General features: G+C 56.3%; 1 protein-coding gene across 19 annotated transcripts; it reads left to right on the forward strand.

Moving 5' to 3' along the window:
• Positions 1-1,359: 1,359 nt before the first annotated feature.
• On the forward strand, positions 1,360-26,226 carry SORBS3 (sorbin and SH3 domain containing 3). Of its 19 annotated transcripts, none has more exons than XM_072719461.1 (22): positions 1,360-2,298; positions 6,855-7,011; positions 7,272-7,389; positions 8,836-9,029; positions 9,918-9,981; positions 12,197-12,235; positions 12,648-12,747; positions 13,012-13,074; positions 14,731-14,821; positions 15,066-15,152; positions 15,252-15,305; positions 16,095-16,181; positions 16,725-16,771; positions 17,666-17,805; positions 18,004-18,056; positions 18,183-18,229; positions 18,404-18,518; positions 20,296-20,421; positions 21,604-21,915; positions 22,750-22,850; positions 23,375-23,481; positions 25,368-26,226. In XM_072719461.1, exons 1-22 carry the CDS (start codon positions 2,192-2,194, stop codon positions 25,427-25,429), a joined length of 2,271 nt encoding a protein of 756 aa, XP_072575562.1. In that variant the 5' UTR covers positions 1,360-2,191; the 3' UTR covers positions 25,430-26,226. The 19 variants fall into 19 exon arrangements, with proteins under 19 accessions (XP_072575562.1, XP_072575563.1, XP_072575565.1 ...); XM_072719462.1 differs by having other exon boundaries at positions 2,149-2,298; positions 13,015-13,074; XM_072719464.1 differs by having other exon boundaries at positions 2,160-2,298; positions 12,681-12,747; positions 13,015-13,074.
• The last annotated feature ends 1,491 nt before the right edge of the window (positions 26,227-27,717 follow it).

Consider the following 27,717-nt stretch of genomic DNA (forward strand, 5'->3'; position numbering starts at 1 on the left):
CTGAGGTCATCACTTATTTATCCTTCCCTCATAAAATCTACTTTCTAAAGGGGCTGACAGCTACTTGCTCTTTCTTTCTTTTCTGAGAACTAAAAGAGGTTCATCCAGCTCAGCTCTTCTCAAAGACACCCCATGTGCACATGATGCTTGTTTGCTCATCTATAAAAGGAGGGAGAGAGAACAGTCGCTGGCGTGATGTCAGTGTAAAGGCTTCCTTGAAGACAGCATAGACAATTGGACAAAAGGCTGAGTTCTGTTGCAGCCTCTGGGGTTGGGATGTGACTGACTCCGAGAACCCTGCATATATGATGCCTGTTACATCATGTGTATGCTATGGAGAGCCGTGTGCAAGGCAGGCCTGAGAGCCTCCTCCTCCACTCCCATGAGGGTCCACTCATGCACCCTGGCCACCAGGCCCCAGCGCTGACCATATCTAACCTGTGGTGGGTATTTTTTCACTCTATTCTGGTCTGCTCGCTCAGTTCCCCTGGCAGGAAGAGAACACTCTTCTGAGAGCACAAATAAAAAACCTGCTCAAAGCCTAACTAAAGAATATGCCAGAGTTCATCTCTGTGGAGAAGAGAAGGAATCAGATGCCCTTCCTTTGCCTAATGTGGGAGGACTGAGGCACAAGGCCAGGAAGCCACTTAACTGCTCAGGGCAGATCTCAGAGTGTGACATTCAAATGCCGGACTCTCAGGACTAGATAAATACTTCTCCAGAAATGAGCGTTCAGGTGTATGTCTTCTGGGATCCCTGGCTTCCTTTTCCCACTTGAGGAATAAAACTGAATTCTCTGCTCACTTACAGTAAAAAGCTATTTAAGGGCTTCTTCAATTCATCCTTTTTCTTGGTGACAGAGGTTGGTTTTCAGAGTGACCTGTATTCCTGTATGAACAGCCACAGGCTTCTTTTCCCGCTCTGTGTGAAGAGTCACATCTCTTGGGAGTCTCTTGACTAATCATTCCTTAGGGTGGTGGGCATGGACAGATCTCTGTTGACTTGGGTGCCACCAGGGGATAATTCCCAGAACAAAAGGTGCCAGGCTTGAGGAGCGGGGTGGGGGGTGGCGCATACGGCTGACCAGGATCAGATAGCTAGGAAAAACAGAGCAGTTATGTAACTGTGTTTACTATGGCTCAGGTGACTCTGAGAAGGCAGAGGCAGCCCCCTGACAGGAGGCAGTGCCAGAGATGGGGGAAGAGTCACAGGGAGGGACGTCCCTGTTAGATAAGGGAGTCACCAGAGGAGATAATGCATTGGGATGAAAAGAATCTCTTTGTTGTTGACAACAGCCAGGTCACCTCGGACAGCCTCTCCCTAAACCATGCCAGCTGTCTTCAGGGTTAGGCCATCAGCAAGTAGAACTGAGGCTGGAGGGAGGAGATGAGAGATCAGATACCTGTTCCTTGGCTACATCTCTGGACTTTGCTACTCCTCACCCCCTCCTTTACTTTTTTATTTTTAGGATTTTTATTTATTTGAAAGAGAGACCACAAATGGGGAGGAAGGGCATAGGGAGAGGGAGAAGCAGACTGCCTGCTGGGTAGGACCCTGGGATCATGACCTGAGCCAAAGGCAGATGCTCAACCGACTGAGCCACCCAGGCGCCCTCCCCACTCCTCCTTTAATCTTCCACTTTTCAGAGGAGGGATTCTTCTCCCTAAATATGTGCAGAAAAGGAGCAATCAGTCAAGATTCCTTATGCTCTATGCTCCCACCAATCTCTCATCCTCTTTGCTATGAGGCCCAATGGCAACGAGGGAACATTACGCAGGGATCCTGTTGTAGCTCTTCCTTGGTCCAAGCACACGGCTCAAGACTCAGAAGGAGAGTGATTTCCACTGGTATTGGGCAGAGCAGGTTCTGACCTGAGAGAGGTGATAAGCCCAGCAGAGCCTGGGCCTAAGTAGGCAGAAGTCAGAGCAGCTCAGGAGAAAGGCTCAGGTCTCCAGTGTGGGACCTACCCTGCCTCCCCCCACAAAGCTGTTTACCGGACTCCCTATTCCCATAGAGATGAAACTGGTAGCCAGTCCCCAGCTCCTTGCCCCTGGCTGCTACCTCCTTTTGTGAGAAACAGGAAGTGAGGACCTTTGTCAGCTCAGCTGCACCATCTACATTAAATATTTATCTTGGAGTCCAGGTCAGAGCCCTAGAGAATAAGAGACGCTCGCTGCTGGTGAGAGAGGGTATGGCCAGGATTCCTGGAATTGGAAGATCTTCAGCTTCACCATCTTTGGAGAACAAGGAAGAACATGAAAGAGATGTGGCCCTTCTTATTCGAAAGGATCCTGACAGGTGGGAAAAAACTGGTGACAGGGGAAAGGGGCATATATTTTATCCCTGAGGGAGGGAAGAGGATGGTGCGGAGGGTGGGTAGGTAAGTATCCAAGCTTTAGGGGTAGGACAATGCACTGCTGCCTGTCCTCAAGAAGTCCCAGAATGCCTACACTCCTTTCTGCAGCTGCATTCTGTGGGCCAGGGCTACCCATCACACCCCATCCCTCAGCTCTCCTGGATAATCATAGATTCTTGGAAGGGGCCTTAACGGTGACCTTGTCCAGCTCCTTGCTCAGAGCAGTCACTGCTTTTAGACAGATACCCAATGATCAGTGGGCTTTGGAACCCCTGTAATCATTCTAGAAGTTTTTCCTTGGAAACTTTGGATCAGCTTCCAAGTATGCACCCAAGGGTCCCACCTCTGTTAGTGCAGCCAGGCCGTTTCCACATGTCTACCCTGTAGACACTGGAAGCTAGCCAGCATGTCTGTCTCTCTCAATCTTTTCCACAACCTAAACGTGCCTCCTTCCTTCTTCACATGTGGTATCGTTTCAAGCTGGTCCACCACACTGGAATAGCTCTTTTAACTGAACTGAGAAAAGATAAAGCTAACAGCATCAATAATGGGATTTTTAAAAAAAAACTTTTTTTTCATCTTTTCTTCATTCCCTTCCTTCTCCACTTCTGAGTTGAATGATGTGGTTGGAAGACACCCTTAAGTGCATGGTGGCTTTGGGACACCAATCCTACACCCAGTAGACATGCAATAAATGTTTTCATATTTTCATAATTTATCATTGATCCCTCACAAAATAGATCTAAAATTGCCCAATAACTACTTGTTATTTTGGTTGGTTTGGGGCTTGGGTCCCAGAGGCAAGCCATGGGTGAAGCAGCCCTCCAGGTTTCCCATTAGCTGTGAACATTCATTAAGCATCTTGGCATTCTATACCATGCTCCGCGCCCGACGCAGAGGCTTGGGGGGGGATGGAAAGATGGGCCAGAGGGCTTGGGAGCCAATGGGCGCAGGCTCTTGGGGACTGGTGTCCGAGCAGTGGGAACAGCGGAAAAGCAGCAAGATCAAAACAAATACGGTGTATGGGAACACCAAGACCCTGGTAACCCCATCCCCGCCAAAGGGACCCCGCCCTCATCCTCTTCAGGGGCGCGGCACGCCCAGGGGGCCGCTCCCTACAGCTGATTTCCTCCCCCAGGCTGCCCTCAGCGGCGCTTGCACGTGTGTGAGCATCCGCCCATGTGCTGGCGCGCGCGTCTGCGTGCGTGTGTTGGTTTGCACACGCCCGGACGCGCCTACGAAAGCACAAAATCTCCCCCAAGAGGGGAAGGAGGCGGCGGGGCCTTGACTCGGTCCGCTGAGCCGCTCTACTCGTTGGGGCGCCCTTATCTCGGCCCCAGCCTGTCTGCATCTCGGGCCTGTCTCCGAGCTGCCGCGCGGTATCAGCCGCGGGCCTGCCCCGCGATCTTTAATCATCCCTGCCCTCTGTCCTGGCCCCGCCGTGCAGGGCTCCCTTCCCACACGCTGGAAATGTCGCTGGAAACTCTGAGTGGCGCTCGCCACCCCGCCCCCCGCGCACCCCCCCCCCCCCCCGGCCGACGCCAGCCCTGCGGTGGGGGCCCGGGCAGGCAGCTGGGAAACCGGAGCGGGCTCCCCGGGGACCCTCGGCGGCCCCTCCCGGCGCCGCCCGCGGCCGGCCCGGCCCCCTCGGCAGGGGCCACCTCGTCCCCCGTCGCACCCCGGAGAGCGCTCGGCGCAGACTGGAGGGAGGCGAGCTGCGCCGCCCCCCGCCCGCGCGCCCCTCGCCGCCCCCCGCCCGCGCGCCCTCGGCCCCGGCGACCCCCCTCTTCCTCCTCCCGCGCCCTGCCTCGCGGAGCCCGTCCTGACCCGGTCACGAGGGCGGGCGGCACGGCCCGGACTTCTCCCCGCCCGCCCTCCTCGAGGGCCCGCCGCGGCCGCAGCAGGCGGGAGCCGGCCGGAGATGCTCCTGCCCTCCCGGGCGTCCTCGGCCCGCGCCACCTGCTCGCAGGCGAAGGTAGGTGCCGGGAGGGGAGGGGGCGGAGAGGAGGCGGGGAGCGCGCGCGCTCCTCCCCCGGGGGTCCCGTCCGCAGCTCTGGCGGGGAAGGAGGTGGGGAATCCCCTCTCAGTCTGGAAAAGGCAAAGGTCGAGAAACCCTGTCCTTGCCCACGTGGACTTGCGGCTGGAAAATACCTGCTAAAGCTCCTAGGGCCAAGCCCCCAAGGGCAGGGCCATCCTTGGAGGTGGAAAGGAGTCTGCCCACTAGGAACGCGGAGCTACTTCACAGCTTACAGCCCTTCGGGTGAAGGACTGCCAGAATGATGGGAGGACCCCAGAAATTTCCTGGCACCCTCTCTGTCTGTCCTCTGCCGGTTGCGGGACCAATGCCTCTGGGACCCCGTCTCCCTATCAGAAGTCGCTTTTAGTTTCTCCTGGCTCCGCCACTGAGAGCAAAAGTTAGCCCGCTCTTGCCCACGCACCCCTGTCTCTGGGGGGTGCCTGCCGCAGGCAACAGTGTGGGAGAGGGCAAGCTAGACCACCAAGGATCAGCAACCCCTGAAAAGTTGAGTGGTATTGGGGGATCTCCTGTCCTACCCATCCTGCTAGAGGGGCAGTTCTCTTGAGCAGAACTGGGTGGGACCGGAGGAGGGAAGGAGGCTGGGGTCAGCTGATGGCTGGGACTGCTGATGCTGACCTCGCAACTTGGCTACAAGCAGTCAGCTGGGAAGGGAGGGGTGGCTGCTAGGAATCAGCCTGCCCCAGGCCTCTGGATCTCCTGCTCTCCCCTGCCTCAATTTCCCTCTCAAGGGGAGAGAGCACAGCCGGAACTGGGGTGTGTCTGTATGTTTTGCTTTTGGTAAGAGTCCTAATTGGATCCAGCTGGTGCGCTGCCCCTCCTCCAGCCTCAGCCCTCACTCCCCCCACAGCCAGGGATGGGCATGGAATAGCTATGTCTCCAGTGGGTCTTTGCAAATGTCAGGCGAAATCCCCACTCAGAACAGAGACAGGGACCTGCCACCAGCCTTGTCTGTACCCTCCAGCCCTTGTGGCCTGAACAGGAACTGGTACAGGAGTAATCACAGCCCTCTGTTGTACCTTCACCCCCTCTGGTGTCCATAGCTCTTGTGCTTCCCCAATGAACCCCCACTGCATACCCACCCACCCCCAACTACCATTCAGCTGACACCCCTCCCTACCCACAGCTTCCATGCTGCTCACATACCTCCCAGCCCTATGGTATCTCCCACAAGTCACATTCACAGCACTGCACTCCCACCACACAAAAACAAAGCACCTTCACTGGGCCCCCTGGGCTTTCTCATGAGCCCCCAAGCTCCACAGACACACACAAGCCTAACCTCAAACACAGACACCAGAATGGGTCCAGCCCCAGCAGTGGAGGTTGGCTCAGCTCTGGTCCAGTCCAACTGCACAGGTAAGGAGGCTCATGCTCTGCACAGGGTAGAAAAGCCCTGTTGGACAGCCTGACTGCCTCCATATCCTGGGTGCCTGGGGTAACTTTTGTGTGGGGCAGAAGGACCAGGCTGGCCAGCCAGACCCTCTGCCAGGAAGACACTCTGTTCAAAAAGCCACCTAGATGATAGGAGCACCTGGCTGGCTCAGCTGGTAGCATGTGCGACTCTTGATCTTGGGGTTGTGAGTGTAAGCCCCAGTTGGGGGTGCAGAGATTACTTGAAAAACAAATCTTAAAAAACAAAACCAGCCTGGAGGTGTAAAAGAAAGTGGGATTGTAGGAGTGGGGGGCACTCAGCACCATGTCTCCAAGAGCAAGTCCATCGTTGTTGCTATGCACGGCTTTGCTTTCCATCCCACCCCTCGCTGGCACCCTGAGCCCTCTGAGGCATCAGTCCCAGGGAAAAAGGCCAAAGAAGGGAGCTGATACTGCTTTGAGCTCAGGAGTGGTTCCTGCTGCCTGGAAATGCCCCCCCCCACTCCCCCTCCCATCGCCTTGGCCCTATTGGGCTGTGGGCGGGTGGCCTTGCTGTCACTGGGGCCTCTCCCACAGCCCAAGAAACTTGTGGTGCCTGCTGGCAAGCAGATGCTCACAGAGGGACTGGAGGAGGCATGGGGAACTGAAACAAAGTCCTGAATGCCCAGGACCTCCTCTGCCAGCTGCCCCAGTTCCCTCTGCCTTCCCTCTGGGGGAGCAGGCTGCACTGTGCAGTGAGAGCCCCAGAGGGGCTGGCCAGCGGGCCCGTGTGTGTGCCCAGAGCTTTGTCCAGCAGGCCCACTCCTGGCCAGCCTCCCCTCCTCCTCGCCTGGCTTCCCCCTCCCCCGCTCCCACCCGGAGCTCCTGCCCGCGGCCTAACAAGCAGCCCATTGTGCCTCTGGGAGCCAGCACGGGCAGCCTGAAGGCCGGTGCCCACAGAAGCCTGTTTCCTGGGTCCCTGAGCTCCCACCCAGCTGGCCTGACCCCCTCCCACAGCTGTCCCCTCCTCCCCCACCCCAAGGTTGAGCCCAGAGGGCACAGGTGGCCTGAGCCCAGCTGGGCATTTCCTTCTTCCTTCCTTCCCTGCAGAGGACGCACAGAGGAGCAGCTGGCACACCCGGAACCCTCCAACCTTGACCCAAGCATGCAGGCCCCGCCTTGCAGCCTCCCCGCTGGGCTGAGCCTGGACGACTTCATCCCTGGCCATCTCCGGGCCCACGGAGGATCATCCTCCCGGGGGGCACGGGTGAGTGAGACAGTGAGAAGCAGGCTCCTGTGGGTGCAGAGTTGATGGGGACCTCGAAGGACAGGTGGAGGGGTGGGGAGCAGGAGGATTAGAGGAATGGAGGGACAGGGCAGGAGGGAGCTCTAGAGAGCCTGATGGGCTACCTGCTAAGGGGTCATGGTGGCCCTCCAGCCCTTCCCAGGGGGTAAACTGTGTCCATGCTTCCCACCCCTCTGTGGAACCTTCGGGCCTGAGCTGCTGCTCCTGGCCCCTCCCCACAGGTGCCTGTGATCCGGAATGGTGGCTCCAACACCCTTAATTTCCAGTTTCATGACCCTGCGCCCAGGACCGTGTGCAATGGGTACTTCCCCCAGAGGAGAGATGCTTCCCGGCACCCAGGTGGGTCTGCTCAGGAAAACCTGCTCTGGGAGCTCCATGTCAGGGTTGGGGGGATCAGAGCCTCCAGGGCCCTGCCATCTGGCACCACCCTGTGATGGGCAGAGGGGTCGGGAGGGGCATGAAGGGCTCTCAAGGTCTTGGGCTCTGCGTTCAGCTAGCTGCCCTTCTCTATGTGAGCGCTGTGAGTGTGAAATCTGCTGTGGGAGAGAACAGGCTGACCCATGCCTTCCCCTTTCCCTGCCCCCACTGAGCCAGGGGAAGGAAGTGTGCAGGGGACACAGCCTTGGGAGGCAGCGGGACCTCTAGCAGGCTGGGGAATGGCTTGGATTGGGGATGGAAGGGGGAGGGATGTGACCATGTGTTGGTTGCAGAAAGAGTACGAGGCCAAACCCCATGAGAGGCCCTGAGGGCTGCTGTGGTCTGTACTCACCAGCCAAGCAGAAGTTTGGAAAGGCAGCTCTGAGAGCCTGTCAGCCCCTGGGCTCCTGCAAGTCACGCCAGTCTGGGCCATGGGGTCCAGAAGATCCCAGGACCTCCTGGGTACAGGTCTACCCGAGAGGCCCCTTTCCTGAGGAGGGAGACATCTGTTCTTGAGCATCCCACTGAGGCAGGCACTGTGTGAAGTAGTTTATTCATTTAACTTGTTGAACCCTTGGAACATGTGGGACATACTACAAGCCTTATCTCATATAATCCCTTGATGTCCTGGAAAGATAAGATACAATTGTCAACATCTTCCCACTGAGGAACCTGAGTCTCAGAGATGTTCAGTTGCAGAGGTTGAGCTGAGATTCAAACCCTGGTCGTAGTGACCAGGAGGCTGAAGGTTCTAGGGGAGTTGAGGACACAGTTGCCATGTCTGGTGAATGAGTTTCTGTCCCTTATGAGGAGCCAGGTGATTATGTGTCAGGCACCTTGCTGGGCACGGTCACACACACTAGCTCTTCCTGGATGTCTGCCAAGATTATCCTCCTTTTACAGGAGTGGAAGCAGGGGCACTGAGAGGTTGCCTGCTGTGCCCCAGGTCACACAGCCAGTAGGTGGCAGAGCTGGCACCTGAATCCTTTATCCCCTTCAAGCCCAGTGTCTTGTCTGCCACACCCTGCTGTCTTCTCAGCTGGGATTATCCCCAGCATTCTCTGCAAGTAATGATTCCCAGCCCTCACTCTGAAGACTTTTAGGACAGCCTGTGGAAAGGATAGGGCACATGTGGGCACAGATGTCCCCCCAAGACAAAATCCATTTTCATTCACTTTAACTAAAAAATAAACAACGTCGTGTGGTCCTTCTGGGGATGGGAAGTCTGTAGAGTCTGCTTAATCAAGTCAAACAAACAAGGTGTTGAAACTTTTGAACCCATGGGATCAAGTTCTGAAGAGCTAAGGCCCAAACTAGTCCAGGGGGTGCTCCTGCCGATTGCTAATGCGGTGCTGCTCACTCCCACAGACCCTGCTTGGTATCAGACCTGGCCAGGTCCTGGGAGCCGGCCCTCTGGGAGCCAGAAGACCCCTGCCTCCCAGCATCCCCAGAACTGGTCAGCTACGTGGACCAAGGACAACAAGCGTCAGGACAAGCGTTGGGTCAAGTACGAGGGAATCGGGCCTGTGGATGAGACCGGCATGCCTATTGCCCCCCGATCTGTGAGTCCAGGGCTGCGGGCCACTGATAACTGATAGATGGGGCCCGGGGACCCACGCTGAGCTCCACTTCTGTGAATTAGAGTGGGAGCCACAAAGAATGCACCAAGCCATTTCAGACTAAAGCAGGGGTTCCGCCATGATGAGTTTGGTGGGGGTGTCATAAGCCACATAAAATTACAGGTGTTCTTGTGTGTCTGAGTTGCACAAGTGATCTGTAGGGGGGAAGGGGAATCTAGACTGCCCTTGCCACCAGGTTCTCAGAGGTACAGAGCCCCTGCTGTAAGGGCTCAGCTGGGCAGGGACCCCCTTTGTTCACAGCCCCAGGGCCAGGCACAGCCGCTGAGTGCATGACCTGGCTGGATAAACCAGCAGAGTTCTGGGTGAGAAGGCCTTACACTGTGGCAGGGATGGAAGGCTCCAGGGCCCAGGCTCCAGGGCCTGCCTGTCTTCTACAGCCATGCCTATCTCGAGCCCACCACATGCCTCCAGTTCTCCATCTGGAACTGAAGTTGGTAGCATACCTCCCGGGCCTATTTTCAGGCTCCGTGGGGCAGGAGCTTTGAAACGCCATTCTGCTCCTATGTCATTGCATTTATTCTTTCATGACATAGAAACACATGGTTGTTGTAGAAGCATCAGAGATACAGAAAAGCAAAGAGAGAAAAAGAAACCACCCCAAATCTCATGGGCTTGGGATCATCGCCGAGGGAGATCCTTATGTACACCTCATTCATATGTAATATGCTGTATGAAGTTATTGTTATTAGACCCATCACAACAGCCCGCCCACCGGGGCTTCAAGGGTGGCTAGAGAAAGGACTCCGTGAAGCACAACTTCCGTGGCTTCATATTAAAAGGGCGGCCTGACTTTGTCTTTTCTGATCTCAGAGTGTTGATAGCCCCAGGGACTGGTACCGGAGAATGTTCCAGCAGATTCACCGGAAAATGCCAGGTAAAACACCCTGCCTGAGTGGGCTTCAGCCCCTGGGGCCAGGGGAGGGAGGCCAAAGGGGAGGTGCCTCCAAACTCCTTTCTGTCCTGCCATGCAGTCACTTATTTGTCCAATCCGTCCCCTGACCATCTATCAAACACATAACTGTGTGACAAGCACTATACTAGGTGCTGAAGATAAAACAGGGAATAAAAAAGAATGTCACTGCCCCCAGTGAAGCTTAAGGCATGAGAATAAGCAGATACATATTTAATATGGCAGATGGCGGTAAGGGCAAGGGAGAAAAAGGAAAGGTCAGTGCCCAGTACAGGCTGGTCAGGGAAGGCCCTGTAGGTGGCATCTGAGCAGAGAGCTAAGGGAAAGGAGGAGCCAGTCCTGCAGAGCCAGGGGAAGCAGTAGAGACCCAGAGGCAGAAGCAGACCTGGCCTGTTCCAGAGCAGCAAGAAGAGGCTAGACTGGAGTGAGAGGAGCACTGGTGGGAGACAGAGTCAAAGTGATGGGATCTGGTCAGGGAGGCCCTTTGCGGCCATGATCAGGGCTTTGGCTTTTACTCTATAAGAGCTGAGGAGCCAATGGGAGGTTCTGAGCAGAAGAATGATGCTCTGAAGGCTCCCTCCTGCGCCAGCTGGGGGAGGGTGATGAAGCAGTGGAGGATACAGGGGACCATTTAGGGGACCTGGCTTTCATCCAGGCTAGAAGCTGGCAGTGTCTCAGACCAGGTCAGTAGCAGTGGGCCTGGTGGGATCTGGAGACAGAGTCATGAGAATTTGCTGATACACTGGATGTGGCATGAAGGAAAGAAGTCAAGGATGATTTGAAACCTGAGCAAGTCAAAGGATGTTGCCTCCAAATTCAAGGAAGACTGAGGCAGGTACAGTCTAAGAGGCATCCAGTTTTCAGTAAGGTCCATCTAATTGGAGATGTCAAGTAGGCAGTTATATGCAAGTCTCTAGTTCAGCAGTGAGGCCTAAGCTGCAGATGGAAGTACCTGGGATTCACTCAAGGAGATTTTGATTTAAACCTCCCCAACTAATTCTGACGGGAATCCCTGCAATAGATGGGGTTTTCGAAGCCAGAAGACTAGACAGGATCCCCAGGATCACCTGGGGAGATAGACAGAGGCCTAATCACTGAGCCCTGAGGCACTTGGATGTTCAGAGGTTTGAGAGATGAACAGACATCAGCTGAGCAGACAAAGAAGGTACAGCAGGGAGCAAAACTAGAGTTGTCTTCCTGAAGCCAAGTGGAAAAGGAATTTCAAGGAGGAATGATCTACTGTAACAGATGTTGCTGATGGGTCAAGTATTTTGATTTGGTAACATGCAGGTCACTGGTTCTTTTTTTTTTTTTTTTAAGATTTTATTTATTTATTAGTGAGAGACAGAGAGAGCACAGAGAGAGAAGCAGAGACACAGGCAGAGGCAGACTCCCCATAGGGAGCCCAGTGCTGGGACTCCGGGGATCATGACCTGAGCCAATGGCACTCAGCCACTGAGCCACTCAGGCGCCCCTCACTGGGGTCTTTTTTTAAGAGCAGTTGGGGCAATGGTGATTGGGCTGAAAGTCTACTTAACCGAAAAGGGGAATTGGAGACGGTGAGTTAGTTATGGGCAATTGTTGGCTGCAAAGGAAAGCAAAATAGTCCAGGAGCTGGAGGACGGTATGGGATCTGGAGAGAGGCATTTTGGTTTGTATTTAAGACAAGTGCTGTTGTGGCACGTCTGCATGCCAAGGGGATCGAGTGGGTTGGTTGGGCAGTAGCTTTTCCAAAGAGCTTTCCCGGGAAAGTCATGAGCACCATGAGGAGTAGGTCTGGGCACAGGAGGAAGGACAAGCATTTAGAAGGGGTGCGGAAAAGGAAAGAGGGAGAAGGAGAAGTGGAATTTCTCCAACCTGACATGGTAAGGGCAGGTTTACAAAGGTCAGGGCTAGGGTGTGTGTGGGAATGCAGGGAGGGAGGAGCAGGAGGGTTTGGGCAAGTCCACTGCCTGGGTTGGCTCACTCAGGCCCTAAGTCTGCCAGAGGCATTTCAAACCCTCCAGAGAACTGCCCTCCTAATTCCTTGCCTCCCTCGGGACATTCTTCAGGCCCTGACTCAGCCCCTCTGCCCCTGCTCTAGGCAGGGGGATGGCTGGGAGCAGCTGAGGCAGCCTCACAGGGCTCTCCATCCTCGCTTGCTGCCCCACCTCTGATCTGGTCCTTTCTGCTCCCACAGACCTGCAGCTGGACTGGACCTTTGAGGAATCACCCAAAGGTGAGGGGGGTGGTGTGGCAAGCTGTGTCTGGCTTTGAGGCTCCCCAATTGCTTAGTTCAACTTGAAAAGTTCATATACCCATTTTCAGTGAGCTCCAAATTTCCCAGTAGGTGGCAGTTAAGAGCCTCAGCTTCACTTTCCTGAGAGTGTCCTGGCCCTGGCTATGATTTCTTGGGGCTTCTCTCTCCTCATCTGTAAAATGGGGATACTCCCTGCCCCCAGAGTTGTGAAGATTTAGTAAAGAGTGTAAAGCTCTTGATGCGAAACCCCCAGATAGTGGTCCAGAGCATCCCCAGCCCTGTTCCCACAAGCCACCCAAGAGCATGTGTGGAAGTGGGTTCCAGAATCTTCAGTGCTCACCTGGGTACCCTCAAGCTCAGCTCTCACCTCCCCTGGCCTGTCTTCTCCCAGCTTCAGTGCCTTCCTCCTGTGCCGCCTCTACAGACTCAAGGCATCCAGGGCCCCAGCAAAGACCAGTTGCCAGGCCGGGCCAGGCCTCTTCTCTGAGTGGGTGAGCCATCCTGGGAAAGGGGCCCACAGGCTGCAGAGGGGCCCTGGCTTCCTGGAGGGGACTGGCACCCCCTGGTGGCCAAAGCCAGTGCAGCCTCCCCCCCACCCCCACCCCATTCCACAGTTTGCTGCTCCTTCTTAGGGTCCCTACCACTCTAGATACTCTCTTTGTTCCCTGCCAGGGCCAAAGGGGAATGGCGGGCAGGGGTGGACTTAAGCACCCCTTTCCAGTCAGGAATGTCTCTGATGCTTTTGTGTTTGGCAGCAGGAACTCATCACGCCAAAGATCCACAGGTCATAATGCCATGGAAAGTGGAGTGGCCCATGGGTAGGTGTGGACCTGTGGCCATTCACTCCAAATCCTGGGAGAAAACAAGGGGTATAGATGATCCCAACTTTCCTCAAAGGCAGGGGAGATGGGGATGAGTGAGGAACCCTTCCACATGAGTGAAGGATGTAGTTCTTTTGCTCTGCACAAACCACACAAGCCCAGCCCAGGCTGCTGGGGTCCTGGGGTGGGATGAGGGGCGGGGGGTGTGGGGTGGGGGGCGCTCAACCAGACCTTCAGAATCAGGAGCTTTGCCTCAAAATGAAATCCATGAGTTTCTTATTCCTTTGTAGGAAGGGATTAACCTCATTAGCATGGCCATACCTGGCCTGTGGCTCTTGGCATCATCAATAAGATAGAGGTTAAGAGCTCATGATTGAGCCCAGAGTTCAGATTCAAGCTGGTGCACTGCCACTGGCCATGTAATCTTGGGCAACATAACCAATCTTAGCCATCTGCCAAGTGGGGACCCTGACAGGGTGGTTGTGAGAGTTTAGGCACATAGCAAATCTCCACGTATTATTTTTTAAAAGATTTCTTTCTTTATTTGAGAGAGAGCGAGCATGAGTGGCGGGGGGGGGGGGGGGGGGGGAGGCAGAGGGAGAGGGAGGAGCAGGCTTAACCACTGAGCAGGGAGCCCAATGCAGGGTTCGATCCCAGGACCCTGGGATTGTGATTTGAGCCTAAGGCAGATGCTTAACCAACTGAGCCACGGATAGTATTAATATACAGGCTCAGTTATGACTAGAGCTTCCCTAAGTTAGGAATAATATGTTCTGTTCTCATTATCAGCAGTATTACTAATATTATTATTGCTAAAATAGAGAATAGAGTCATAGTTACAGCCAATAAATCCTGACCCTCTGGTCAGACATTCCATCATTTGATAAGCTTGGTACAGTGGTGGAAACATTCTGACTCAACAGAGGCTGGAGCATCTGGGCCAGCCAAGAAAGGAGCCCTGGAGGGGAATGAAGGCAAACGTGACAGCATGGAGCTTTGGTGGCTGGCGTGGTTTCACAGATGACATCACTGAATCCAGCACCCCCAGGGAACTGAGGCTCAGGGAGCAGAAATAGTTTGCCCCGGGTTCCTGAGTCAAGGCTGCAGGCCCGTTGCTCTATCCTGGTTCTCAGACTAGGATGTCATCCCACCCACATCCTTGGGCATGTGAGCAAGACCGCTTGACTGTGACAGCCAGGAAGACCAGCTTCATCAAAGCTGCACAGACATATATAGCCACAGCCGTGGGTTCAGACTGAACACAAATGTAGTGTATTTCACTAAAACCAATGGGAAGGGACTGGCCACTCATGGAACAGATGCATGTGTTAGGCCTTCTCCTGGGTGCCTCACATGTGTTCCCTCACCTGAGCTTCACCACACTCTCATGAAGGTGGGTCTCCTCCTCATATTACAGGTATTGAATCTGAGGCTCTGAGAGCTCTGTAACTCACCAACAGGTCACAGCTAAGTGGTGGAGCTGTCATCTGAACTCAGAGCTCATAACTTTCCTTGATGTAACAGTGCTTTCACAGGCTGGACCCTATACTGCAGGGGGATGGGGATGGTGGTGGTGTGGGCAGGGCTGTGTTCTCACTCATGCCTCAGTCTCCCTAAAAGGAAACTTGAAGAGATGTCCTCCCCTTTCTTTAGAAGACGCTGGAACCCCTCCGAAGAGTTGCCTAGAAGTACCTTCAACTGTAATCCTGGAGCACCCTCCTCCTTACACCAGACCCCAAAGCAGGTAGCCTGCCCGGCATCCTCTCCTCACTGCTGTGCTCTTGGGCCAGGCACCTCTGCTGAAGAGCACAGATAATAAATGCCCTTTCAGTTTGGGGCCTGTCCTATGTAGCCAGGAGAGCCCAGAATCCTTAGGAGGGCACTGGCAGGCATAGAGGTGAGGCAGGGGCCTACAAGCCTGCTTTTTGAGCTTGGACAGTGTCCTGGTGCCCCTCTGCTTAAGCTGATGCCCACCTACTTCCATGCAGGTACCCAGACGCCAAGAGAAAGCAGACAATGTCTGGACGGAAGATTCTTGGAACCAGTTTCTGCAAGAACTAGAAACTGGACAGAAGGTAAGTGTCCTCCTGGCCCTCTAAGAGTGAAGATACTCTTTAGCTAGTGCATTTTGGAAAGTGAGTTCACCCCCTCTGACTCACCCTTCCCACCTTTAGCCCAAGAAACCACTAGTGGATGACCCTGTTGAGAAGCCCTCCCAGCCCATTGAGGTGAGTGCTGCAGGACAGGTTGGAGGGGGAGGGAGACAGCTATGCAGGGGGACGAGTGAGGGAGACTTTGGGGGTGGTGTTAGCCCCAGTGACCATGGGCAAAAACAGAGACCCAAAGCTCTGACTCTCTCCAGTCCCATACAGTTTGCCCCTGTATCCCCAGCACCTGGGACAGTGCCTGGCATACAGTTTGCCCACAAAGATGTGTTGAATACATGTCTCCTGACCAGAGCAGCAGCAGAGAAAGGAGTGGTCAGTGTGGACTTGTCAGGAAGTATTCTTGGAGGTGGAGCTGAGGTCTCAAGAGTTGGGAGGGCTTGGTTCTGGCAGACAGCCAGCTCAGTGTGAGGGAGATGCAGAAGCAAAGGAGGGAAAGCCGTGGAGCACAGGCTGTGGAAAGCCGCGGGGGACTTGATGAGGGAGGAAATAGGGAGCTCTACAGGCTCTTGAACAGGGAAGCGAACGGACTGAAGGCACCAACAGGAAGTACTAAGGTACTATCATGGGTGTAGGGATGGGTGAGCCAGGTCAGATGGGAGGGGCCAGCGAGGAGCTGTGGATGGGCCATCCTGACACCCTGAGACACGGCTCTGGGCAGGCCCACAGGCAGGGAGCCCGCCTGGCCCTGTGCCCCGAGCCTGCCCTTTACCCAGGCGCAGTGTGCTTTGCTTCGTCCTGCCGCCCCCTGGGTTTCTCACATCCGACCTGCGACCAGTGCTCCCCCACCGTGCCCTCCACCCCTCCGCCGAGCCCCGCTGCCCGGGTCTCTCCCCATAAATCCGCCCCCAGGTCTTGCTGGAGAGAGAGCTGGCCAAGCTGAGTGCGGAGCTGGACAAGGACCTGCGGGCCATTGAGACCCGGCAGCCGTCCCCGAAGGTACCGGCCCCCCAGTCCCCTCCCGGATGACCCGGAGCCCCCGCACGGCCTCCGAGCGAGGGCGGGAGGGGCAGGCAAAGCGGAGGTGTCGCCCCGGCGCACTCGGCACGACCGGGGACGGACTTCATCCCGGGCTGCGGTCTCCTTTATAAAATGCAGGGCGTTGACTTTAACTAGTGACCCCTAAGAACCCTTCCAGGCCACTCCACGTCAGCCGCCGGCGGGTGCTGGGGGCCCCCGCCCTGCCCCCCTCTGTCCGCAGGGACCCCCACCTACCCGGGCCGGGTTTCCTGGGCCGGCCTCCGCTCTTCCGCCCCGCCCCCACCCCTCCCCACCCCACCCCCACCCCACCCCCCGCGCTGTTCCTCCCGGGTTCCTGCGCGGCCGACTCTAGGACCCCGCGTCCCTCCGCCCCTCCCGCCCCTCCCCTGCCCTCCCCACCCCTCCTGCGGCCGAGCCGCAAACTTTTCCGGAGGCGGCGGCCTCGGCTGCCGCGGGAACCCGGCGCCCCGGGCCCTGACCGCGCCCCGTGTCCCCGCACAGAGCTCCCAGGCGCCCCGACGGTCCCGGGAGCCGCGGCCCCCAGCGCGGTGAGTTCGCGGCCGGGCGGGGCGCGGGGGACGTGGCGCGGGGCGGGGGGAGCCGGGCGAGGGCGCGGGAGGAGGGGCCTGGCGGCGGGCGGGCGGCCGCGCAGGGGGACGGTCTCCGTCCCCGTCCCCTCCCCGGGCCCCTCCCCGGTCCCCGTCCCCGTCCCCGTCCCCTCCCCGGTCCCCTCCCCGTCCCCGTCCCCTCCCCGGTCCCCTCCCCGGTCCCCGTCCCCGTCCCCGTCCCCTCCCCGGTCCCCTCCCCGTCCCCGTCCCCTCCCCGGTCCCCTCCCCGTCCCCGTCCCCTCCCCGGTCCCCTCCCCGTCCCCGTCCCCGTCCCCGTCCCCGTCCCCTCCCCGGTCCCCTCCCCGGTCCCCGTCCCCGTCCCCGTCCCCTCCCCGGTCCCCTCCCCGTCCCCGTCCCCTCCCCGGTCCCCTCCCCGGTCCCCGTCCCCGTCCCCGTCCCCTCCCCGGTCCCCTCCCCGTCCCCGTCCCCTCCCCGGTCCCCTCCCCGTCCCCTCCCCGGTCCCCGTCCCCGCCCCCTCCCCCGTCCCCTCCCCGGTCCCCGTCCCCGTCCCCGGTCCCCTCCCCGGTCCCCTCCCCGTCCCCGTCCCCGTCCCCGTCCCCGTCCCCGTCCCCTCCCCGGTCCCCGCGCAGGGCCTGGGGGGCCGCGGCCCGCGCCCGGGGGAGCCTCGCGCTTCCCACGCGCGCTCCCGCCCCCCGCGGCCCGGGCCGCACCCTGTCCTGCCGGGGCTGCGGGGGAAGTAGGACATCCTGCGGCGAGCCCGGGACGGGGGAGACGCCTTGGGGCGGCGGGAGGCGGGGACACATCCGGGCGGCCGGGCGAGTGGCTGCGCTGTGAGGCCCCGACAGGTGGCTCACGCACCGCGTCCCCGCGCAGCCCGGCCTCCGCCTGGAGCACCAGCTCCCCGAATGCACTTTACCAGGGTTCCTCCCGGCCTCTGAGCCCCCACAGAATGGCGGATGGAGCGAGCCCCTTCCTAGGTCGTAGGGACTTCGTCTACCCTTCCTCGGCCCGAGGTAAGCACTGGATCCTGCACTTCTTCTCACCTGGAGGCCTGCCACCGTGCCCCCCCCTGCTGTGGGGTTGTGGGGAGCGGGCGGTCATAGAGCACCCTGCTTCCACCGGTCCATGTCCTGGGGTGGGGGAGCAGAACCCCATCCCAACCCCGCCCCCCAGACGTGGCCTCCCCCAGCTGAGGTCACGCTTTTCCACAGACCCTAAGGCCACTGAACGTGGGGCCAGCCCAGTCAGGAAGGAAGAGAAGAAGGTAAGCAGGGATGGGAGCTACTCGGACCAGAGTGCATGGGGATCCGGGATGGATCTCCTGTTGGCTGTTCCGGACCTGCCACCTGCTTGACTAAGGTGCCTGCCTCTGTCCTCTCCCCCTGCCCAGAGGAAAGCTGCCAGACTCAAGTTTGACTTCCAGGCACAGTCCCCCAAGTAAGTGCCCTTCTCTCTCCACCCCGCCCCCACACCACATGTCTCTGCACCCCACGGGAGGGAGGAGTGGTCTCCCTCAGAGGGTGGAGGAGACTGGGTGCACTAGACAGGGTCTGAAGGGAAGGAGGATGGGGAGGAGCTCACCTTGCTGGACATCCTTGCACTGGCCTGCAGGGAGCTGACTCTGAAGAAGGGTGATATTGTCTACATCCACAAGGAGGTGGACAAGAACTGGCTGGAGGGGGAACACCATGGCCGGCTGGGCATCTTCCCTGCTAATTATGTGGAGGTAAGCAGGGGTGCAAAGGAGAGCCCAGCTGGGTGGGTGGATGGGTTTGCAGAGACTTAGAGTCCAGATCCCTTTATCCCCTCCATAGCCTCTCTCTGGAGATAACCCACATCTGACAGGCTTCTTGATAGGTAAAACTGTGAACTCCAGGAGGCTGGGGCAAACCAGCCTCACTCATGCTCTTGGCGCCCACGCTGGCCCAGTGCTCTGCTTGCACTCAGGACATGTTTCTGAAATGAACACTAAAGGTGGAGCCCAGCCCATGGGGAACCAAATGAAACCTCTGGCTCCTGCACCAGAGGCCACCAGGCCAGACTTCCACCATTCAGCATCCACCTCTCTCAAGCTGTCTTTGGGAAGGATCCTGAAGGCAACGGGAAAAAGCACGAAGTGTGTGACAGCTTACAAATCACATATACATTCATCACATCCTTCACGCCTATTACCTCCGTTGCTTTTCTCATTAACCTGAGAAGTGATCAGTCGTCCCCGTTTTACAGATGCACTTGCTAAGGTTCAGAGACAAGTGGTTGAATACAAGATCCAGAAGTGTCTGGCGGGCTCAGTCAGTAGAGCATGCAACTTTTGATCTTGGGGTTTTAAGTTTGAGCCTTGCATTGGGGATAGAGTTTACTTAAAAATATTATACAAGCATTTAATGATATAAATTTCCCTCTAAGCAGTGCTTTAACTCCACCCCACAGATTCGGTATTTTGTGAGTTTTTTTTTTTTTTTTCATTCAACTCAAATTATTTTCTCATTTCCTTTGTGACTTCCTCTTTGACTCATGGATTGGGCTGTTGTTTAATTCAGGCTCTTGATTTGATAAGCATTAGTAGCCCTCCCCTACCTTCAAAACAGTTTCTCTGATTCTGAAATTCCACCAAGTATATACAGCATTCCGTGGTATTAGTAATTTACATCTTAGTATGAACTAATTAACTAGCTTCTTGATTTTTTTATAAGTAGGGTGAAGCAAAGAGAACATGGGAATTTTGGGTACCTGATGGGGTAGAAAGGTGGGGGGAAGAGGGACATTTGGTTCTCAGCAGTGGTCAGATGTTAGATCCTCAGGGTGCCTGGGTGGCTCAGTTAAGTATCTGCCTTCAGCCTTCAGCTCAGGTCATGATTTCAGGGTCCTGGGATCAAGCCCCACATTGGGCTCCCTCTACAGTGGGGACCCTGCTTCTTCCTCTGCCAGTGCCCCCCTCCCCAGCTCAAGCTCTCTCTCTCAAGTAAATAAATCTTAAAAACAAAAAGTTAGATCCTCACTTTTAGATCAGGTTACAGCTATCCCCTGCTTTTTTTTTCTTTTTTTTTAAGATTTTATTTATTCATGAGAGACACAGAGAGAGGCTGAGATATCGGCAGAGGGAGAAGCAGGCTCCCTGCAGGGAATCCGATGTGGGACTCGATCCCGGGACCCTAGGTCACACCCTGAGCCGAAGGCAGATGCTTTAACCACTGAGCCACCCAGGCATTCCTATGCCTTGCTTTTTGGAACTCCTCATGTACATCTGGGCTCCAATATAAGCTGTCTCTTAGGACTGGTTTCCATCTTTGGCTTGTCATTGCCTACTCTGCATACCTCCTGGGGAAATTCTCCCTCTAGTAGCCTTCTGGGACTAACCACCCCTTGGCCACCCTCAAGCTTGTGGCTGGTGTCTGTGTCCTTGCTGGCCTTGGGGGCAGATCGTGCCCATACCATCTTCTCTTTGTTACCTGTGCCCAGTTGATACCCAGGCTGAGTCTTTCTCATGACCTTTCTTCCTGTAGGTGCTGCCTGCAGATGAGATCCCTAAGCCCATCAAGCCCCCCACCTACCAGGTGCTGGAGTATGGAGAAGCTGTGGCCCAGTACACTTTCAAGGGGGATCTGGAGGTGGAGCTGTCCTTCCGCAAGGTAAGGCCAGGCAGGAAGTAGGGGTGGGGTGAGGGGGGAGGTGAAGACATAGGTAAATAAGTGTAGTAAAAACATCTTTTTAAAGAGGTGCACCAATCTTCAGCCAGTATTTAAAATTTTCCCTAATCTCTTTATCTATGTTTCCCTTAATTTAGCCCATTTTTTAAAAAGTTTGAAACTTCTAGAGTAGTTGTGGTTGTGTTTTTTTTTTTTTTTTCAGTTGCAGGTTGATAGGCTGTGAGCATTTTTAGAAGAACAGAAAGGAAGTGTTAGAATGTCTTGCATGTAAAAAGGCTATTTTATCAAACTTTTAAGCGGTTACATATGTACCCATGCACATGTGTGTATACTGGGTTGTTATTAGGACATATTTTTTATTATAGATCATAGTCAGGGTAAGTTTGAAAAATGTTGTCCTAGGAAACAGAACTGGTCTCTCTTTGGTTGATTTTGGGGGCAGAGGCCATGAATGCCCTTAGAGAACATCCTCCAGAAGAGCTAGCCCCAAGGAGACAGGGAGGGAGATGGCTGGGTGGAGAGAGGTGGGGGGCAGGGGACCACCCTCCTCAGGTCAGCCTCACCTAATGTCAGTGAGCATGTAGGTTGGAGGATGTGCTGGCTGCCCTCGGAGAGTTTGTTTTTTGATGCACTGGTGACGGATCACCCAGCAAAGAGGCAGGGACAGGAGTGGTGGCTGATGACTGTCCAGTGCTTCTTTCCAGTCTGTCACTGATCTCCTTTGCTCCTCACAGCAACAGGATTGTTCTTTCCACTTAACGTGGGAGGGAACTAGGCTAAGAGACGCAAAGTAACTGGTCCAGTGCCGCCCAACTTGGAATTGGCAAAGCCCGATTTGTTCATAGCCACCAGAACTCTGGGGAGAGGATGCTATGAAGTGAGAGGGGTGCGTGTTGGATAGGCTTCCCAGAGAGGCAGGACCTGATCCACACCCAGTGTGGCATGTTGTGGGAAGAGCCTAGACTTCTGGGCTTCCTCAGGCGGCCTGGGCTTGGCTCCTGACTCTTCCACTGCCTCGTGATGTGCCCGTGACTTCCTGCTGACCTGCTAGCTCTGTGCAAGGCGCTAGGTCTAAATGAGACAGACCACACAGGCCCCTCCCCTCGGGGCATGATGCCCAGGAGGGCCTTGCAGATGCTAATGCCCCTGTGCCTGCCCCTCCAGGGGGAGCGCATCTGCCTCATCCGCAAGGTGAATGAGAACTGGTACGAGGGGCGCATCTCAGGCACCGGGCGCCAGGGCATCTTCCCTGCCAGCTACGTGCAGGTGTGCCGTGAGCCCCGGCTCCGGATCAGTGACGATGGTCCCCAGCTCCCTGCATCACCGCGCCTGACCACCACCGCCCATCTGGCTCGGCACTCCAGCTCCCCATTGACACCACACAGCCCAGCTGATCCCACCGACTGGGGGAGCCGGACCTCCCCCCGCCGCACTGGCTTCTCCTTCCCCACCCAGGAGCCCAGAGCCCAGACCCAGGTAGGGTGATCTGCCTCAGGCTAGAGAGCTGACCCCTGCTCCCCACACCATTTCCTCCATTTCCCTGCTCCTCCCACCAAGTGGGTCTGCACTTTGGACTCCTTCCTGGTCTGCCCCGGACCGACCCATGGAAGAGCTGGGCAGAGCCTTGCATCACAGAGCCACCCTGGCCTTGTGGCCTTCAGACCCCTGGTTGGCCTTTGAGCCACAGCTGCAGCCCACAGAGGCATGGGGCAGCCAGCCAGCTCTAGGAATGACCTGAAAGCCAGCGCAGGCCTCCTGACCCTATAGATTCCGCTCTTGTGATTTGCCAATAGGAATTTCTGGGACATGGTCATGTGGGAGTCGGAAGTCTCCCGTTCACCTGCTGTGTGACCTTGGGCAGATTTCTTACCCTCTCTGGATTTGGGTTTTCTCAGCTGTGGAATGGGGGTAGTAATTCCCCCTGGGGAGGGTACTTGGGTGGGTTTGACCTAAAAGTTTGTAGTAGCCAACAGGTAAAAGATTTCATTGGTCCTCATACTGATGTGGCCCATAAACAAGTGCATTCGCTCCCACACTCATCCATTCACTCAGGAAACCCCTGTGAGCAGGCCCAAGCCAGTGCGTGGGATTCTCCCGTTCCCAGCTTTGTGCTGGCATTTAGATTCAGCCACCTACCCTACCTGGGCCACAGCTTCCTGGCACCTGTGAAGCAAAACTGTCAGACCGTGGGGGTTGAGAGGATGAGACGGGGCAATATGAGAATGCTGCTGCAGGACAGGTGGGAGGGCCCATCGCACTTCTTCTCCCTCATGCTTGTGTGTGCCTGCTTTTTCTCCTATGGACACCCAGGGTCTCAGCACCCCTGGGTCAACTCTGTCCCATCCTGGAGACTCCAGCCGTCCCCTGGACCTGGGGACCCCCACCACCACCACTCAGATACACTGGACCCCGTGAGTACCATCTGGGGATGCTGGATCAGGGGTGGAGTGTTGCTTGGCAGGCACTACTACGCACATTGACCATAGCCTGCCCCTTCCCTCCTAAGATGGATTTAGTGACTCCTACCTCCGGCACTTATGGGTTGTCTGTGGTGGTCCTCACCTGTCCCTGCCAGCCCTAAAGCCTTAAAACAAGCCTCCCATTCTCTGCCCCCTGGGCCTCAGTCTCCTCACTGGTTTTCCAGCTCTGTGGTTAGTGCGTGTATGTGTGAAGTGTGGAAACCAGTAGAATGAACTTGGAGGCAGTGGGAACTCAGAGGAGGAGATGCTGGGGTGGCTAGGGCTCAGAGTGCAGGGAGCAGGCCTGGGGAAGAATGTGCTGAAGCCAGATGGGAGTCAGCATTCTAGGAGCTGGGCCAGGGCAAATGGGATCATCTGGAAAATCCAGGGGATGTGGCAACACTTGGGTTAGACTCTGGGCCTGGTTTGAGGCAGGGGCCGGGCTCTAGTAGTTGCCGTGATACTGTCTCCCACAGGTATCGGGCGATGTACCAGTACAGGCCCCAGAATGAGGATGAGCTGGAGCTACAGGAGGGAGATCGGGTGGATGTCATGCAGCAGTGTGATGACGGCTGGTTTGTGGGTATGTGGGCCTAGAGGGGGCAGGCTGGAAGGGGTATTTCAGGGTCCCCAGGGGATGGGCTGAGGGGCGGACCAGATGGGGTTACCTCTGAGTCCCCAGGTGGGGTAGCTGGGGGGTGCAGACCAGAGGGAGTATCCCAGGATCCTGGGGAAGATGACTTGGGGGCAAGTTAGGAGGGAGTAGCTTGGGGTTGCTGGGGAGATTTGGGTGGACTGTCACTGCCTGCCAGTGCTGATTCAGCAAAGATTCATGGTCTGACAGACAAGCCCAGGGTCACTGCTGAAGTCAGTACAGACTCGGGGCAGCAGGGCTTCTGACCCTTCTACCCCTGCTCCTTCCTACTGCTCACCTGTCTCTGGAGCAGTTTGGCAAGGAAGGGCCTGTCTCTTGAGATACTGAGTTCCTGATGGAAAGGACTGAGTCTCACACGCATGTATCACCCATGCCCTGCCCCCAGTTAGCAGCTGCGCCCCCCCCCCCCCCCCCCCCCCCCCCCCCCCCCCCCCGGCCCTTGGGAGGGAGTAGAGAAAGAGCCTGGTCGCCAGGGCTGGCCCTAGGGCAATTCATGAAAGGACTGAAGCAGGAAGCCTCAAGTTGGCCTTGGCCTGGTTCAAGGTGACCAAGCCAGCAGGCTTCACATGGCCTTGTCCTCAGAGTGGGCAGGACCGGCCTCAGCTTCAGAGGAAGGGGCTGTCCTCAAAGAGTAGTGAACAGCCCCCCCCCCCCACCGAAGCCCCCTCCCACAGCAGACTGCAGAGCTTAAAGGGTGGCAAAGCTGCTAGAGCAGAGGTGGCCCCAAGGGCAGGCAGTCTCTTGACCTGGCAACCCACCCTTTCTCATCTGAATCCTAGCACCTCATTCCCCACCAAGTTTAGGACACACCAGTGATGATGGAGCACTAACCTGTTAACAGTTCTTGCCTTGGAGGGGTGGGCTCGGGGGCACATTATCATTTTACTGTGTACGCCTCTGCATTTGAATTTTTTTTATACCACTAATAAAATTGTGCAAATATAGACAAGAAGAAAAAGTGCCGTTTTTGTGATATTAAGGCCATAAGTGCTTTCAGAGGAAAGGTTAAGAAAGTTCAGTGTCTTGGTCAGACTAGCACATTTCAAGTGCTCAGCTGCTACATGTGGCTAGTGGTTATCATTTCGGACAGTGCAGATCAGGGAAGGCTTCCTGGAGGAAGTGGGGGAGTGAGGCCCTGAAGGGCAAATGAGGCATCCCAGGCAGCAGGACTGTGTCAGCAAGACCTGGGGGGCGGCAGGGTGAGCAAGGGCTGCCCGGAAGGAAGTCTGGATGCCAGCCTGCAAGGAAGGGAAGGTTCAGGACTTTAATTTCATTTTGCATTCCTATATCTTTTAGCACTCTCCCTTCTCCACCCCAGAACACGGGTTTCTTTGGGGTGGTAGCAGACCCGAGGCCTGGATTTTACTCCCACCTCTCCCTCTAAGCAAGAGTGCTTTTTTGGGGATTCACTTGGCCTTCTCTTTAGGCCTTGCCTGCCTGTCCCATTTCTAAATTGAAGGTGAGACCAGTGAGTTTCCTCCGCATTTAAGTTCTGGATTCACCCTCCTGCTTCCTGGCATTCCTGAGGAAGGCGGGGTAATTCAGGGCTGAGTGCAAAGTTCTAGAGTACTTCAATTCCCAGTCCTTGCATTTAAAAAGTGTAGCTTAAAAAAAAAAAAAAAAAAAAAAAAGGTGTAGCTTTGCCCATCTGCTCACTAGGGGGCAGAAACGAGTAAAATAAATCCTCCCTCCCTGGGTGGGGGACTCCACCTGCAGTTCTAGGCACTGCCAGTAGGGAGAAGATCCCTCACCCCGACCTTCCTCCTAAAGTCCCGGGAATGCCTTTTAATGCCTTTCCTCTTTCTCTCTTTCAGGTGTCTCTCGGAGGACCCAGAAGTTTGGGACATTCCCTGGAAATTATGTAGCTCCGGTGTGAGTCATCTCCGTGGCAACTCAGAGCCCAGCCAGGATGGGGTGCGGAGCAGTAGCACTTACAGGAAGGAAAGAGGATCCCCCTCCATCCTCTCCCCAAGACCCGAGCTGCTGGCATCTGCAGACTACCCCAGCAACCAATCTTTGGAGCCCCCCTCAAAGCCCCCTGGAACGCTTCCCACCCACAACTCACAAACATTCCTCTGGCAGCCTTTTTATTCCCCCCCACCACACCCCTCAAATATAGAGGTCTGCTTTGAAGTGGAGACTGTTTCCAGGCCTTATTGAGACCAGACCCTGGAGCCCCGCTCCCCCCTGCCCTGCTATGGCGTTTCCTCTAACAGGGACTGGCTCCCAGCTTCACCCCCATGGGGTTCCTCTACCCAGAACCAGCTTTCCTAACCTAACAGAGACCAAAGGCCGCCTCTGCCTGGGGGGGTGGCAGGGGGGAGTCCTCCTCTTTCACTCCAACTTGCCTGCTGCCCCATTTGTCTTTCTGCTTCCAGCTGGGCTTGGGAGTGAAGTGGGAGAGAGACCCAGCACCTCCTTAGTGCCTAAGCCCTGGCAAGAGGCCTTGCCTGAACGCCCCCTCTTCCCAGAGGCTGCCCAGACCTGGGCCTGGGCCGTGCGTGTCATCGTGTTGCTGCAGTGCCCAGGAAGGGCTGAGCCTCAGAGAACTGGCCGCCGCCCCAAGTGTTTTCTGGGGAGACTGAGGTGTGCCGCCCTCCTGTCTCACCCGCTCCTCCAAACCCCGAAATCCCCCCCTGGAAGAGAATATAAAATAAATCTGGATACGAGGGACCTCGCCAGTCTGTTTCCTTCTGGGTGGGAAGGATTGTGGGGATTGTCTCGGCGGCTGGCTGTGCCGGGGGCCAGGTGGGACGTGAGGCTGTGTGTGAAAGGGGAGGTGAGACAGCACCATCATTATCTCTGGAGATCTCAGACGTCAGTTCGCGGGCGGAATGGGGCAGCCCCCGGGATTGGGCAGCTGTCTGACAAGCAGCCCTGAGAGCACCTCTGTCACAGGGCCCAGGGCAAGGCCTGGCCATGGGGAGAAACCAGAGATGGGAGCTGAATGCGGCCTTGTGTGCAGGCTGTTTTGATTCCAGAGCCGCCATGGGGTTGCTGGACTAGATGACATTTCTAGCTGTTCTGCTCTAATGTTTTCCTTCTGTGTGCTCCATTTCCACACCGAAGCTCTCGTGTGTTTGTTTACTTTCTTCTTTGGGTTTGGGTTTCTGAGCCATTGGTTGTGGGAAGCTGGGAGTGGTGGGGCACAGCTTAGCCAAAGCAACGCCTCATCCAGGGTTTCAGAGTCCTGGGGCCTGGTGGCTCCTGCAGGGCCACAGCAGTGGCACAGTCTGGGCCTGGCTGCTCTGCCGAGAAAGAAAACTCCATTCCTTGCCAGCTGCTGGGCGTTGAGCAAAGTATAAGGTGCTACACGTGGGTTATCTGATGTAAGCGTCCCAATGACAGGGGTGGGGTTCCATTTTATGGGACGAGAGACTGAGGATGAGAAATTAAGTTGTCTGGGTTACATGATTGTAAAATGTGAAGTCAAGTCCAATGACTCTTGTCGCCTCTCTGCACTAAGTATACTAAATGCCCAGGCAGTCCTTTCCTTGTCTTGAATAAGGAAGGTCCTGCATGAGGCCCAGGACTTCCTGGGGCAGCGCCAGGTTGGGCCTCTCATGTTCTTCCTGACTGTCCTGTCTGCTAGACCTGTAACAGGGCACCCCCATGCCAGGTGGGTGGGAAGAGGTGGCGGCGCCCAGTTCTGCTTGTGAATGACCGGGCCACAGCCTGGCCCTGGCAGTTTCCTTGAGCTGGGGTGTGGCCTGGGCCCCAGTGGGGGTTAAACAGCAGCTGGAGGAACAAGACCTATGTGCACCCGTCTCTTCTGTCCACCCCAGTCCTCACCACCATCTGCTTCTAAGTTAGTAGGCCCAGCCCATCTTGTGGAAATGACCTTCCTTCAGGAACCCACTGGCCCGTTCCTGATCGCCTGTCACAGCTTCTTCGCATTCCCTGATGCCCTCATAAAAGATATCAGGGTTGATTGGGACTTCCTCTCCCTGGGGCAGAAACCAAATCCACACCCTCTTTGATGGAGCCCTGAAACTTCTGCAGCAAATCAACCGTCCGCCCCTGGGCTGCCTGCCACCTGCTTGCACAATGACAGCTTCTGTCCCTTGACCTGGTGTGAGGTGGGAGGGGAGGGGAGGGCCCGAGGCCTGAGGGGGTGAGGGGGACCTGAGATGTCAGAAAGGGCTGCAGGCCAGGGTGGGGGAG

This window comes from Vulpes vulpes, chromosome 9 (genome assembly GCF_048418805.1).
Source record: "Vulpes vulpes isolate BD-2025 chromosome 9, VulVul3, whole genome shotgun sequence".
NCBI lineage: Eukaryota > Metazoa > Chordata > Mammalia > Carnivora > Canidae > Vulpes > Vulpes vulpes.